The 15,449-nt window shown below is 54.2% G+C and overlaps 5 protein-coding genes across 5 annotated transcripts; 3 read left to right on the forward strand and 2 right to left on the reverse strand.

Annotated features, from left to right (window-relative positions):
- Positions 1-1,219, reverse strand: TRIREDRAFT_39911 (uncharacterized protein; the record flags this gene model as incomplete). Its single annotated transcript, XM_006964803.1, has 4 exons — positions 1-460; positions 514-736; positions 865-894; positions 997-1,219. Coding segments are annotated over 4 exons (936 nt in total), but the record flags the coding sequence as incomplete, so codon positions are not given.
- Positions 1,220-5,724: 4,505 nt separating this feature from the next.
- Positions 5,725-7,278, reverse strand: TRIREDRAFT_121702 (uncharacterized protein; the record flags this gene model as incomplete). Its single annotated transcript, XM_006965123.1, has 2 exons — positions 6,957-7,278; positions 5,725-6,868 (listed from the first exon to the last, which is right to left on the reverse strand). Exons 1-2 carry the CDS (start codon positions 7,208-7,210, stop codon positions 5,725-5,727), a joined length of 1,398 nt encoding a protein of 465 aa, XP_006965185.1. The 5' UTR covers positions 7,211-7,278.
- A 1,804-nt stretch (positions 7,279-9,082) lies between these two features.
- On the forward strand, positions 9,083-10,356 carry TRIREDRAFT_3823 (uncharacterized protein; the record flags this gene model as incomplete). Its single annotated transcript, XM_006964763.1, has 2 exons — positions 9,083-9,848; positions 9,935-10,356. The coding sequence occupies 2 exons, from the start codon at positions 9,083-9,085 to the stop codon at positions 10,354-10,356; spliced, it is 1,188 nt and encodes a 395-aa protein (XP_006964825.1).
- Positions 10,357-11,442: 1,086 nt separating this feature from the next.
- Positions 11,443-12,231, forward strand: TRIREDRAFT_61142 (uncharacterized protein; the record flags this gene model as incomplete). Its single annotated transcript, XM_006964964.1, has 1 exon — positions 11,443-12,231. One exon carries the CDS (start codon positions 11,443-11,445, stop codon positions 12,229-12,231), a length of 789 nt encoding a protein of 262 aa, XP_006965026.1.
- Positions 12,232-14,106: 1,875 nt separating this feature from the next.
- Positions 14,107-15,314, forward strand: TRIREDRAFT_3824 (uncharacterized protein; the record flags this gene model as incomplete). Its single annotated transcript, XM_006964764.1, has 3 exons — positions 14,107-14,135; positions 14,213-14,362; positions 14,468-15,314. 3 exons carry the CDS (start codon positions 14,107-14,109, stop codon positions 15,312-15,314), a joined length of 1,026 nt encoding a protein of 341 aa, XP_006964826.1.
- Positions 15,315-15,449: the final 135 nt, after the last annotated feature.

Raw genomic sequence — 15,449 nt, forward strand, 5'->3', positions numbered from 1 at the left:
GGGCTTGTATCCGTATATAGTGTGGAAAGGAAAGTATGAATGGAACTTGGGTATGCCGTTGTGTTCGGCAATGATGGATTTGCGGACCTCGACGAGGAACATTTCGATTTGAATCGTCGTCCATCCCAGTCCGTGATGGAGTGGGCGCCTGGCTAGCCCAACAAGCCCCCACATGATAACATCTCGCAGAATGTGGCCGCACTCTTGGAGTCGCCTCAGCTTTGGCCATGGGCCGTTGGGGCACTTGAGGTCTACCTGGCGGATCCCCTGGAAGCCAGCGGCAGCGAGCTCGTCCTTGACGTTGAGGATGGCGTGGAGATTGGAGCCGAGGGCGGCAAGACCGTCCCCCAGATATCGTAAAAAGTCACGCCAGGCATATGGTTGGTTGCACGAATCGTCGTCACAGGCAGCAGCATAGTGGAACTCTTGAACCTCGACGTAGCCACCGGGCTTCAAGTGCCTGTAATGAGACAGTTCTGTTAGTTGGGTACGTAGTTCAAGTGCTGAAGACACGGGCAGACTTGCTTGTAAACCCGACTCCACAGCTCAGCCCGGTCCTTTATTGAGTGGCAGGTGTGGCGGATGTGGATAAAATCAAACGAGTTTTCAGGATACGTCCACCCCGCTTCATGTTCGATGTCGTCGACAACGAACATGACGTTTTCTGGGACCCAATCGGGCTGGATAGGTGATAGATCCATGCCGTGAAATGTTGTGTTGGGATACATGTCGGCCACTAGGGGAGACGATGTTAGAGGGGAAGATGGAACGAGACAAACGCATGAGACGTGCAAGGGGGTGGTCCGCGCCTCGTCCCATAGGTGTGCAAGACCGTAGCAAGACAAACCATGAGAAGTTACTCACTTTCCATAGGCCATTTTCCTGTCCCGGTACCTGTTTCCCTCCTGTTAGTACAGGAATAGGTACGTCGAAGCAAAGTGTGGAAATCAAAAGGAGGTCGTGAGCAGATTTTTGGGCAGATTGTCTGAGGCTCACCTAAATCGAGGACCTCAGCACCAGGCTGTTGCAGCCGTTCATGGACAGGGGAATAAAAGTATACGCCTTCGCAAAGGTGTATGATCAGATGATGCTTGAGGTCGTCACGGTACTGTTCTGTCTCGTCGTTGGGGAAGGCATATTGCCCGGCATGGTAAGCATGGTACCGTAGGCCTCCATCGATGATGTGTTGGCGAATGCTCTCGGTGAGACTCCGTGTATCGTCACAGCTGTCTTCATCCTCGACGTATTCGCCTTGCTCCAGATTCTTGATACGAAGCGCCTCTTGTGATGTACCCACGGTGATGGCTGAGCCGGTAGAGGCGGGTGTTGGAGGGCGACCGGTACGTGGTGGAACCGGTTCGCTACTTGCGTCGTCCTCGGTCATTGTTGTTTGTCGAAAAGGGGAGATGGGGATGAAGTCGTATGTAGCATGTAGGTTTGTCTAGACGTGGGATTGGATGCGAGAATGTGCAAAGGCCGAGTGTGCAAGTGGAAAGATGCGCTGCAAATTATGATGGCTGATTGTGGGTATCGAGGAGGTGAACAGAGTCTGGAGGTTGAAGGCGATTTTTGAGTGAGTGAAGGTTTGGTGGCCAGTCGTGTTTGTTAAAAGAAACTCTGCAGGTAGAGGTTGGCGATGTCCGTGGCCCAATCGAGACCAAGACCGGCCTGAAGCCTCTAGTATGATGCTGACTGACGACAAGCAGTAATGACCTTCAGCACCCGTGGTAGGGGATCGGATTATCGATAGGTAAGAAGCAGCTGTGGGCGGACGGTTACGGCATCATCTGGCGTACCGGGGGGATGGTCGACTAAAGTACTGTATGCTTCTCACAAAGCATTACCGATCAGGCGGCGCTAGACCCGGCCAACGGAGACGATTCTGGAGCCTCTGCTGGGTCCTGTTGTCCAAATAGAGACGGACAGGTTGCTATCGTGTTGCCAGTGTCGGCGAATGCAGAGCGGCGGCAGCCTATTGCAGTAGCGCTGAAGACCAACAGCGCGGCGGACAGCTTCACGCCTCGGTCTCGTCCGGCCGTAGTACAAGTCGGCGCCGGGCACGGCGTTCGGCAGGGAGTCGGAAGAAGGATGGAAGCTGGCACGATCGATCAGCAGGAGACAGACAGCCTCAGTCGTGATCGGTGCTGTTGGTTGCAAGTGGGAGAAGGACGAGACAGAAACCCCTTCGAAGCGTCTCGCAGCACCACTCAGACAAGGGGCCGAGTCAAAGCAGATGAGCTTAATACGCAGGGCGACGTTATACCGGGTCGTGCTCTGGGAGCGGAGTCCACCGCCAGGAACATGGGGAAGCTGACGTTGGCAGGGGGCGGAACGCAGGGTTCTTTGGATTTGGCAAAGCACGGCGTGAAGGAGTGCTTGTGCTCGTGAATAGTAGTAGTAGGTGAATGGCAAATGAGGGCGCTGACCGCCCACCGTTCGCGAATCGATCCAGGGTCTTGGTGCTCGCGAACCAGCCACAGGAGAGGAGGGGGCAAGAAGTTGGAGGGGACCGTATCAGACGAAGTACATCGGATTGGCCACCTCGTGATGGGCACGAGGGTTCGAGAGATTGCAACAACTCGGCACTCTTGCTCCGGCTCCGCAGTCCGGTACTCGCAAGCTGTGCCATACTGGTTGGCACACGTACTCTGTGGGTGCTGCAGCCTTTTCCTGCTGATTTACAGGCGTGAGCACTGCCGGCCATGGCCTCTCGGGTCCATTCAGGACGCTAGCAATCGAAAGTCCTGCCGTCATGCAGAAGGCTGTCCTTCTGAGCAGACGCTTGTATGTCTCCGACGGCGATGCTCCCCTCAGCCCATGACAAGCAACGGTGTAACCAACACATTCTTGAAGAGCGGACCAACGGCGTCTAAGGAGTCGTCTGGAATTCGGGACCAGCATCGATGCCGTGAAGCTTGGAGTTGGTGGCTGGCGGCCGCTCACGACTAGTCTCCAGCCCATGCCAGTGGCTGAAGCCTCAACCCGACCTGCTCTCGCGCTCTCCCGCATGGCGGCGCTTGCACTCCGTCGAGACGGTCCGTGATATGGCGTGACTGTTGTGTGGCGGCAGGATGTCATTGGTCGCAGCCCCGTCTGAGACGGAGCATGATGCATCGTAACCCCAAGCTCCGGAGACATACAGCAAGACAGCAACAAGCTTGTCTTGTGATGCTCAGGGTCGATCGACGTCGCATGATTCAGCGACCTTGCCTGCTCTTTTGTCTGCCCGCAAACGGGTTCAACTGCTGCTGTACAATTACTTGTACGGCCAAACGGCGACAGGAGCGAATGATTGACAAATGGATGCAACAACTGCTGATGATTTGGCGAGAGCTGTTTCTTTGGTTGGCGATTGATGATGATGATGAAGATTCTCCGTATTCGTTTGCCTTCAACAAAGCATTGGAAAAAAAAAAAATCTGTTTTAGTAACTCCGACACGGCTCAAGCAAATGAAAGGAAAAAAGTCTTGCAACTTCCAAATGGAATTAGCCCTGCATGTGCCTTCCTCCATCCGTCTGCGCATGCATCTCACTTGCACCTTCTCCGAGCCAGCATCCAGTAACAAGGGATTGTTCATCCTCGATAACGCCTGCCTGAGGCTGCTGGACCCTTCTGCCTATCTACGGCAGGTGCAATGTTCTTGCTTTACCTTACCAGCAGTTTCCCAAGTTGTCCGTGCCTTACGGTACCGAGTACATGGTACGAGCGCTTTGTACCTACTCCAGAACCTGGCTCGCGAGTCATCTCTGCCTTTCCACTCCAATTTACCTGCCAGTAGTTCGTCTCACCATCTCATCGATCAGATTAGGGCAGGGTTTTGCTCTCTCCAGCCTCTGTCTTTGCTCGGTCTCAGTCGCAGATGCTTGACGCTTCGCTTCGCTTCTTGGCTATATCGCAAGTTTGCCGGCATCAATGAAAGTCTGTCGTCTAAACATGCCAGCAGCACAGTCAACCGCTACCAAAATACAACTACAGACCACCACCCTTTGACCGCTGGATCATCCAACGCGATATTACGAATCCCCTCTCCTTGCGGACCGACAAGTACCAAAAATCTGCGGATACCAACAGCCCTTTTCTTCCCTGGGTCCCCCCCCTAGTCGGTTTCTGGGCCCCCTGTCCTTCCGAGGTCCTCTTTTTGCGTCCTCTCTCGGCTTCGACACTTCCAGTCGACCCGACAGAAGGGAACGCTAGACGCCTCCTCTGGTCTGCTTGGACTCGTCTTACCCACCACGAGAGGCATGGGATTGGCAGCTATGCCCGTTTGGAGCAACGAGCCGGGCGGGGAAGCATGAAATATCCTACGGCTATGGCGGTCCCTTTGAAACGATACGTGCAAGAGGGCACAGAGTGCAAGTCTTGCATTTGCTCATCGAGACTGGTCAGCGCCATGCATGATTTCACGATAACAGGCTAGTAGTAGTTCGAGTTCACTGGTCCATGCCTTGTGACCCATTGACATAGAGGACGGAGATGCTGGCGAGTTGGGATGGTGTGTCCTCCATCGTCTCTGCTGCTTACGGCGAGCGCCACCTTTGCCAATTTGATGCTGGCAAACTCTCACGACCCTTTGGCAGTGACGGTACTGCAATCGTGATTCCGGTTCTTCAAGGAGCTCTGTAGAGTTGAGGCACACAAGAGCTTAATGGTAGCCTATGATCAATGTGGCCCATGCAGCCATTGGAATTGAAATAGTATACTCCAGACAGTATACCCCAGATCATATCATACCCAAGCTCTCTCCGATTCTTCCTTTCCTTTGGGCTGAGTGAATGACTTGCCCAGTACCAATCACTTACCAACAAGACAAGTTGGTTGCTTCCCCAGCATTATGTCGATGTTTTGCAGACGCGGAGCCGGCTGATATGATCCAAGTTCTTCGATCACCAGGTGGCCCGAGTGGCCCTTATCACAAGACGCTGAGTAAACATCGTTTGCGCCCAACAGACAACTAAGCCAGATATTCTTATTACGATTCGTTCGGCTATTCCATATGTTAAGATGAAGGTTACGATTCCAGGGAAGGTCGAGACTAGCATTGTCCATATCTATATGCAAGACGAAATTTCGAACCATGGTATTGGGACTGAGATTACGCACTTGTGTTGGATCAATTCTCCGTCCCCAGACCCAAGAGAGCGGTGCCTGGCGTTTATCATGTTCTACCGGATTGCCGGGCCTGTAACAGTCGCTATGCATATCTTTCTTTCCTAAGAATGACTGTGGCTCATGCAGGAGTCTCATCCCAGCCCGCGCTCCTTAAGCTGGTGTAAGTGTGTGATATGGGGATTAATTCACACCCATCACTAGGTTCTGACATTATTTCTTGTCGATTGTAGCCACTGAATTAATCAGTCTTGATACACCGGAATGTTGCAAACGTAGAGCCTAGCTCTCGGAGAATGCTGTTGGGTGCTACAGGGCGTATGAATGCACTTCTGATGCTGCCGCTATGAGTCGAGGTCTATATCAACAAGGAGTGGTGCGCTTAGCCGTCGGAAACTCAATGAACAAGAAATATCAGTCTTATTAATGATAATTGTCAGGGAACCTTCAAAGCCCCTCTCCCATCTAATATTACGCAAACGTTTTGTCTTGAGATAGTCAACATTATTGTTCCAAGTGCCCTCCAACGTGCCGATTACATGTCCTGAGGCTCTATCGCTCTCATATTATGCCCTTCCTTTCGAACAGAGTGCCATTTCGTAGGCTGATAGATCGATTACAAGAAGACGACGAAGCTCAGTAGGACTCCGAAAAGAGTAGCCCCCAACTGGGTAGATCCAGCAACGACAGGAACTCCCGTCGGATGCGGCAAGCTGTAGCCATTCGTAGGCGCAGCAGGCTGAGGATAAGCCGTCTCATGGCCAGGACGGTGCTGCGTAGGAGCAGGAGACTCGGGCTTGTAAGCAGGAGACTCGGGTTTAGACGCAGGAGACTCAGGCTCGGACGCAGCAGGATACCAAGGCTTGAACGCGGGAGACTCAGGCTTGGACACAGGGGGAGGCGGAACAGGGCACTCCGGACCGCTGCAAGGAGACTGAGCCTGGCAGTCGTCGCCAGACTCGCTGCAGACGTGGTGCGCGTGGCAGTCCTCGCCGTCCTCGCAAGCCTCGTGCCGGCACTCGGGCCCCTTGCAGACGAACTTTGTGCGGCACTCGTCGCCCCAGCACTTTTGCTTTGCGCACTGGCCGTCGTAGCAGACAATCTTGGTGCCGCACTCTTCGCCGGCGCACTGGCGGTAGTGGCAGTCACTGTTGTCGTTGTCGTCGCAGACGACCAGCTTGTGCCAATCGTCGTCCTTGTCGGAGCAGGGCTCCGGGTGGCAGCTTTCGCCGTTGCAGACGACACGTTGGCGCTGGCATTGCTCGTCGTCGTCATCGCCTTCGCGGCAGGGCTCGTCGGGGGCGCAGTGGTCGCCGTAGCAGGTGATCTTCTTCCTGCTCCATTCGGGCGTCGGGCAGAGCTCGGTGGTGACGGTCACGGCCTGGACGACTCTGTCGCCGAGGGGGCAGTGCGGGACGTCGGGGGCGCAGGAGGTGATTGTGCTGGTTGTGGTGCTGGTGATTGTGCTTGTGTATGTCTGATGGGGGGGAGGGCGGGTGAACTGCCATCCGCCGTGGCTATCGCCCTTCTCCTCCTCGCAGGTGTCCTCGTCTTCATGGTCGCGCTGCTCGTAATGGTTTTCGCCGAGCCTGATGTACAGGCTCAAGGTGACGACGGACGATGGACTCTGTTTGTCCCAGTCTGATGCGGAACGACCACCACAGATCTGGCTCCCATCACCGGGACAAGGGGTGTCGCATTGATCAGAGTCGACTTTGTCCGCTGTTTCAGCGTCAAGTTCATCACCACAGTAGCAGTCCCTACAGAGAAAGACCCACGGTCAGTATGAGCATGAATTAGGAGAGAGGTAGTTCGACTTGGATGGTGGCAAGACGAAGCGCAACATACTTGTCCGAAGTGCCAAAGTATCTACCGGGACAGCTCGCCGCGCAGAAATCAAGATTCATAAAGTCCGTAAAGGCCACCTTTTTGAAGAGCGGGAATCCAGCAGTCGAAGCTGCACATCCAAAGAATCGAAAGTCACCGACGACCCATGGCTGTGCGGCGGCATCGTCGTCAGACTGCGGCCAGGAGTCCGAGGTGTTGCTGAAGTGGCCGAGGGCGAGTTTGGCGCCGAAGGCGATGATCAAGGGGAGGTGCATGATTGAGACCGAAAAGAAGAATATTGTTCAAAAGAGTGAATGAGAAGGCTCTCGGATTATAAAAGAGGGGAATCAGAGAACTGGCTGTAATGCTGCCGGTACACGCCTTGATGGGGAAGAAAAACTGCTTCGTCGAAAGGGAAGAGTATCGCCATTTATAAGTCGGCGAATGAAGCATTGTAGCCTGCCGGGCGCGTCGAGGAACATAAACACAGCTCATCTTGAAAGATGCTCACGCACAACCAACAGCAGACTCTCATACTTCATCTTGAAGAATGTTCATGCACCAACACCCAGCTTCTATGCACACAGCAAAGAGCGTTATCCCTCGTTACTTCAGCATTCTTCACTCACAAATGAAGATACCAGCACCCAACGCCCATAATCAGTCCTTCTCAAGGCATTCTGTTACAACATGTTGCTTCAGCTGCCAACGCCGTCTCAGATTCACCGAAAAGGCAGCAGCCATCTCAGATCTCGTCTAAATCGTGTAAATCGTAGGAATAAGGCATGCGAATTGGGGCGATCTTGGCGTAGAGAAACATTGGAGTCCAGATACTCAAGCCTAGGCTACACTCCCAGCGTCACTGACAATGATGATGCTAGGTAGTGTCAGCTCAGCTATCCCGATGAAGACATTGGTCTCACTTGATTGAGAGAAGCTGCTAAAGAAAAAGAAATAGGATGACGTTGTGAGACGAACGCGTCAACGTGGGACTATGTCAAGGGATCGTAGAGTTGGTGGGGGGGCTGTGAGACATGAAGGTACGGAGAACAAGGAGAAAGTTCCTGTCAAGTCGAGGGAGGACTTGCGTTATGCTAAAGCAGACTCGTACAGTAGGACCAGACTCTGTTGCAGTAGCACAAACAGTTGTGTTATTCTACATAGCTTGTCCAGGTGTCCATGCAAGCAGAGTGTGAGGAAAGTGTGTGGGACGGTTGGGAGATCAATAAGATGGCACGGTGTGCTCATAAAGCGCCTTGGAACAGAGTCGTGTTAGCAACTCTATAGCGACCGTTTAAACTGACGGCATTCACAGGGTTAAAATGCTGACTGAACCCATCACCTAAGAGTCTATCGCCGTCACCGTTGAGAGCTCTCACAAATCTGGTGCAAATATTACAACAAGGGCCCACCGCAAATCCTCCGATCAAGTCATCTAGAACAGTAGTAATTAGTAAATGTCACGATATAACAACTCTATCTCCTCTTGGTCCTTTTGTCCAAGAGAACTGGAGCCACGGCATCTCGCTCCATCGGCACATCAAGTCCCGCCACGAAAATAGCCTCAAAACACCCCCCCAATTTCAACCCACAACCAAACGACTTTATCCGGGAATAAGGCAAGCGACCCTCATCACGAAAGCCTTGCGAAGAGTCAATCAACTCTTTATTAGCTATATCAATTTTCGGTCGAGCATTGCCGATGCTAAATCCCGGGTGGAACGCTCTTGAATTGCTCCTCATTGAAAAACCCTGCAAGCTCGAGGCACACGGCACACACGAAACCCACATGTTCATGCGGAGAACTCGTGGGTGATTCGCGCCTCTGCTCTGCGAAGCGGGATTCGTTGCTTGCGAACAAGACGGCTTGAGGCCAGCTGCGGGGAAAAAAAAGAGAGAGTTCGGAGATGGGAGCGTTTCCAGGGTTGCGGATGTTGCCACTGCTAACAGCGGCAAAGCGGCTATTGATGTCATGGATGAAAAAGACGAACTGTATGGTGTTTTGCAGAGGCAAGCATATAATATATGGAGGGCTCGTCGGCGCCGACACCATGACATGACCGCACTCCTTCACACACCTATCTCAAGTTCGTGGCCAAGGTGAAAGCTGTTTCGAAACACACCAGCAACAGCACATCTCACACAAGATGACGAGACTCCCCTTTCACGCCGACCACATCGGCTCCCTCATCCGGCCAGACTATGTCTCGGAGCACCAGAAGCAGTTTGACCAAGGCAAAATCACCGCCGAGGAGCTGCGCACAGTCCAGCAGTCCGCCATCAAGGAGGCCGTCGACAAGCAGCTGCTCAACAACGTGCGAGCCCTCTCGTCGGGCGAGTTCGACCGCAAGTACTACTTCTCGGGCTTCTTCGAGAGGCTCGGCGGCTTCCGCGAGGTCAGCCCCGTGCCGTGGGAGCTCGCGCGCCTCTCCGCGCCGCCCATTGCCGCGCTCAAGAAGTCGGGCCAGCAGTACCCCATGGCCGCCGTCTGCGAGGGCAAGATCACCTACGAGAGCAGCCCGTACCTGGACAACTGGCGGCTGCTGCGCGATACCCTGCCGCCGGAGCAGTGGGCCGAGTGCAAGTTCACCATGCCGCCGCCGTGCTACTTCCACCTGAGGCTGGCGCCCGGCAAGTGCTACAGCCCGGAGGCGTACGGCTCTGACGAAGACTTCTTTGCGGACCTGGCTGTGGCGTATCAGAAGGAGATCAGGACGCTGTACGGCGAGGGGCTGCGGAACCTCCAGATCGACGACCCGACGTTGGCGTACTTTTGCTCAGATGAAATGGTGGAATCGTTGCGCAAGGAGGGCGTGGATCCGGATGAGCTGTTTGAGCTTTATCTGAAAGCCCACAACGACTGTATCGCGGATCGTCCTGATGACATGCATGTTGGGCTTCACATCTGCCGAGGTGAGTTCTGAAGCTTATAGGTTTCACATTATTGTGTCGTCTGTGTCGTCAGAGCTAACAGTTTTTCTTCTTCCCTGCACTGCCAGGCAACTTTTCAAAGTCTCTTCATTTCAGCGAGGGATCGTATGAAAAGATTGCCGAGCGTTTCTTCAAGGTCCTCAACTACGACACCTTCTTCCTCGAGTACGACAATGAGAGGTCCGGCGGCTTCGAGCCCTTGCGCTTCCTGCCCAAGGGCAAGAACGTCGTCCTCGGCGTTGTGACCACCAAGGACCCTGCCCTCGAGGATCCTCAGGAGATCAAGCGGCGCGTCCTGGAAGCCGCAAGGATCATTGCAGACGGTCAACAGCGCAGCGTCGAGGAGGTCATGGAGAACATCGGCATTAGCCCGCAGTGCGGCTTTGCCAGCGTGGCTGTTGGTGCCGAGGGCATGACGGAGGAGAAGATGTTTGCGAAGCTGAGGCTGGTGAGAGACGTTGCAAAGGAGCTTTGGCCTGATCGGCCTTGAGAGATATGGAACTAGGATATTGCGAGTGAATTCCATAGCAGTTATACCATTGATATAACGTCTGACTGTACCGACCTAGAGCATTGATGTAAGTGATTGGCGCGGGAGCAGAGCTGTGACGACCTGCACACTTCATTGTGAGAAACATACCATATAAGTATATTCGTCTTCTAACAACTGTATGAACCTGGGGATGACTGTCACGTATCATAAGCTTGAGTCGCCCTCAAGTTGTGATTGTTGGTAATTTCCTTCTGGTTCGTCCGTCCAATAGCATGGCCATTTCGGGCTCAGTTGATCTTTCTGCAAGCGATGTGTAAGATGTCATGACATTTGCCTGTTCGATTTATTATATACCGCTTGCTTGAAGAGGTTTCAGCTCGCCAAACCCTGGATCAAATCCTTCAGCCTACCAGTAGGATTCGATTTAACGTAAGCCCTAGGCACAGACAGGCGATCCTCTTGTCCATTGGGAGGACGATGAGGGTGCATGTAGTGGGTGTGGTCTGTCTCGTCCACGCCCGAGGGCCCGACGTGCATCTGCGAGTTCCGCTAAGCCCCCTGCAGGTCGACCGACATGCCGTACCAAGAATATATGCCAGTTTGTAATGTTGAATAATGGCTTCTGATACAGCCCCTACTTTCCAATGAGAAACTGGTACGTAGAGATCACCAGATGAGGATCGTGATATTGGTCGATACAATGGCCGTGCTGCCGTCAAAGAGTAGCTAGTCCTGAAGGATATACCTCAAAAAGGGATGAAATGCAACCATTGGGAAGGGACACTGAGCCAGAGTGCGATACTCGGCATGATAACGAAGGGATTCGATGCGCATCGTGCATAGAAGAAAGCTGAGTGGCCGGGTTGTCTGCGAGAGGGTGTGAAGCGACAGCAAACCAAAAGGGCCATGTAATTCGATCAGCAAGCGATATATAAACACCATCCTATTTCATGTCCAAAAGCTTGCGAATTCACTTATTACTTTCATATGCCAACCTGATCAAGCTCATCGCTTGTCCCCGCAGTCACCATGCGCTTCCTTTCTAATTCCATGGGCCCAGATCGGCAAGCCCTGGGCCCCCAGATGCAGGTCATCGCTGCTGGTCTTCCACGATGCGCAACATCTTCACTTCAAGCTGCTCTGGAATCTCCCCATCTGGGATATTTCCCCTGCATGCACATGGCCCATGTGATGCCCAGCAATGAGCGTGCCGAAATCGTCATCGAAGCCATGCAAGAAAGCGACAAGAAGAAGCGACAGGCACTCCTACACAGGATTTTCGACGGCTACAAGGCCTCTGCCGACTTTCCTGGGTTCTGGTTCATCGAAGACCTTATGGACATGTACCCAGACGCCAAGCTGATACTGAATCAGCGAAAGGGAGGCGACGAGTCTTGGCTGCAGAGCTGGAACAACAGCCTTGCGTTCTTCCGCACCTGGACGTATCTGCTGCTCTGCCTGCCCGTCAAAAACGACCGTCTTCACTGGCATATGCACCAAATAGCAAAGAAGCAGATAGGCAAGCGGTGGCACACAAAGGATCTAGATGGCTTCTATGACGCATACCAGACGTTTGTGCTCGAAGAGGCCAGGAAGCGAAACCGTGAGGTATTGACTTGGACGGCCGAGGATGGCTGGGAGCCGCTGTGCAAGTTCCTGGGCAAGGGTGTGCCAAAGGAGGAGCCATTTCCCTGGGTCAACGACGCTGCAACCATGACGCTCATCAAGAGGATCCTCATCGCGAGGGGAGTTGCATCGTGGCTGGCAATCTTTGGCAGTGCTTATGCGGCATGGACTTATGGACCAGTTCTTGTGCAGAATGCATCGCATCTCGCTCAGCACCGGCTGCGGCACGCTCGTCAGCTGCTGTAAAGGAGGCTGGCGAAGGACATCAGGACACTCATCTCGAGCCGAGATTATCCGCTGAAGTAGGTATGGAGTATGATGCGGAATAGAGAGGACAGTCAGTGTTCATCTGAGGATCAAGGAGAGAGGTCATCAGTCTGTGTATCGTTATCGTTGGTTGAGGTGAGTGAACAAGGACTGTTGTTGAATGCAAGATTGAGTCCGCAGCATCAAAGACAAGGCACGTGAAGAATCAGTAAATTCTCGTTGTTCCAGTCAGCTGGACTGCAGGTGATACAGTTGATGCCCAAATTGGCATGCGGTAAGGGGGCAGGTGCTACTGCTCCGCCTGCCATCTGTGAGCGTCGATCAAGCGAGATGACGTCCACGAATGATGAGCCTGGGGAAAGGGGAAGGAGGAGGAGCTGGTTATAACGTCGACTTCGCAATAGTTAGGTAGTAGGTAAGTTTAAATGCCTGGTGATTACATCGGAAGTGCTACATCAAAAGTGTTGATATGGTCAACTGGCAAAAAAAGAAAAGAATCGTGGTTGCATCTCCTCCGGGAAGGCTCGAACTTCCAACCTCCTGATTAACAGTCAGACGCGCTAGCCAATTGCGCCACAGAGGAAATCGATTATTGATTTCAGTTGCCTAATTTTAACTTATACATGCACAGCTCGGTTGTGCGTCTTCACAAGCCTGTATACACCCTATGCTCGTCTTTACACTGGCACCCTTATTACTGCTCGTTTCGTGCATCCTTTCATTAGTATTACCATTCGATCGGGGTCCTCCGCATGTTACATGTGATGCTGATGCCTTGCCCTGTGCTGCTGCGTATCACTGCAATGTTTGACACGTGAATGCCCCTCGATCCGTCCGTCCGTCCCTTTGGCTGGCATCCATACCAGCGACTTCTCCTCCTCAACGCCCCTCGAGTCACTCTGACATCCGCAATCATCTTGCTATTATTACAGCAACCTCGTAAAATATCCCTACCAAGACACTAACCTTAGTAAGGTACCGTGAATACCCCCCTCCCCGGCCTCGAGGAAGACACCACGGTGCGTCATCCACAGCTCCCGAAGCCACCCTGACAGCCGCTTCAGGCGCAGTCACGAGCACCACCAGCCGCCGCATTCGCCATTTGCGGGGGAAAGTCTCACAGCTCTTCCAAAGTACCTTAACCGCTGCAAAGCACGCACACAGCTCGGCACCAAACGGCTGATTCTCTCCCACTGCACCAGACGCTTCATCCCGTCCGCTTTCAGCCATCTCAGGTGCCCGCCCTGCCATTATTACCTACTACCACCAGACGACACACCGAGTCCGGCTCACACGACACGACAAGCCGCATCCCGACTCCTGTTTGCCCTCATTGCCGGCCCCCTTCCACAGCAGTTCGTCTTCGACCAAAATTTCCATTACCAGCTGCAGGCAGGCGAATAACTGCCCACTGCTGATCCCTGCCGAAAGGTCTCTCTGCCACCGGAACCTTGGCCGCTTAGAGGCGTTTTGCTCGTCGCCGTCGCTGTCATCATCGTTCTTGTGTCAATCGCCGTTCCGTCTAGAGACCCCGAGGCTGGGCTGGGTTGCAAACAAAACGGGCTGCTGGGCTGAGGCTGCCGTTGAGCCCAAGCCTAGGTTTTCTCCCAACGCAGACAACCCCTACCTTACCTTACCTTACCTTACCTTGCCTTATTCTGCCTTGTTATTACCTCCTACTCTACCTCTCTAATAAACGGCCACTTTCGCATATCCTCATCCTTACAGTAGCTTGGAGGCATTAAGCGACATTGACCATCTCTCCTCCGACTCCTCAACCCGTCCGCCCTAGAATATATAAGCCATCCTCTAGACAGCTCAGGCGGCCGCGTCAGGCCTCGTCGTCCCGCCATCATGTTCGACCTCTTCGCGATGCTCTTATCGTGCGTATCATCTGCCCCGCCATCCATCCGATGCCGTCACTGCTAATCACGGAACGCTAACGCTTCAAGCACAACAGCTCGATCGCATCCTTCCTCTTCCCCATCTTCGCCTCCTACAAAGCCCTCAAGACGTCGGATCCCGCCCAGCTGACGCCATGGCTCATGTACTGGGTCGTCTTTAGCTGCTGTCTGCTGGTGGAATCCTGGGTCTACTTTATCCTTGCGTGGTACGTCTTACAGCTGTTCCCGCCGTCTCCGTCTCCGTCTCCTACCGGCTAGTGATTGCTTGTGTGTGGTCTGGGTTTCGATATTCATTCTCGCGGGTTTTCTAGGGTCCCATTCTATGGCTACATCCGCCTTCTCTTCTTCCTCTACCTGATCCTGCCGCAAACCCAGGGCGCCCGCGTCCTGTACGAGCAGCACGTTCACCCCTTCCTGCGCGAGAACGAAGCGCAGATCGACGACTTCATCGCCAGCGCCCACGAGCGCCTCAAGGCCGCCGGCATCGACTACTTCCGAAAGGCGATTGACTACCTGAGGGTTAATGTCCTCGGCCTCCCGCCGTCCGAGCCCGAGCCTGCCACCCCTCCGCCCAGCGCCTACCAGAGCTACACGCAGTCGCTGCTCGCTCGGTTTAGCATTCCTTCGGCGGCCACGCCTGCTGGCGCCGCAAATGTGGGATCGGATCTCTTTGGTCTGCTGGCCAGCGCCGTGAACGCGGCGACGGGCGGCTCGGGCAGTCGGACCGATGCTGGTAGCTACTCGGCGTCGTCGGTGGTCCCGTCGCACATACAAGATTCGAACGAGAGGATGACCTTCATCGCCTCTCAGCGAGACCGCCTCAGCGTCCTCCTCACGGCCCTCGATCGGGAAGCTGCGCAGCTTCAGCGGAACAACGGGCAGTCGCAGTCGCGATCGCGCTCCAGGCACATGGACAGCGATGAGGAGGTCACGCAGCGGCCCCCCAGCGGACTCAGCGGCTGGAGCGGACTAAGCAAGAGCCGCAGCGAGACGGATTTCGAGAAGATTGACGCCGAGAGCGGGGCCGAGGACGAGTCCAACCTTCGGCGCCGCCATGCCGGAGGCGGCGAGGGTGGCGGCAGCGGCTCATGGATGCCCTGGGGGGGCCGCGGTGGACAGCCGGGCGCAGGCCATATCTCTGGACCAGAAGAAGACTAGGAGGATTAGGAGCGTCGAGGCAAATGGCTGGCCCGTGAGTATGTAGACAGTCCGTCACCACCGCCAGGCCGCATGGGCACTCGTGTGGGTGCTGTGCGTGCCTGCGTTAGGAGAATAGAATCTGGCACTCGTTGA

The sequence above is a fragment of the Trichoderma reesei genome (genome assembly GCF_000167675.1).
Source record: "Trichoderma reesei QM6a unplaced genomic scaffold TRIREscaffold_8, whole genome shotgun sequence".
In the NCBI taxonomy this organism is placed as follows: Eukaryota; Fungi; Ascomycota; class Sordariomycetes; order Hypocreales; family Hypocreaceae; genus Trichoderma; species Trichoderma reesei.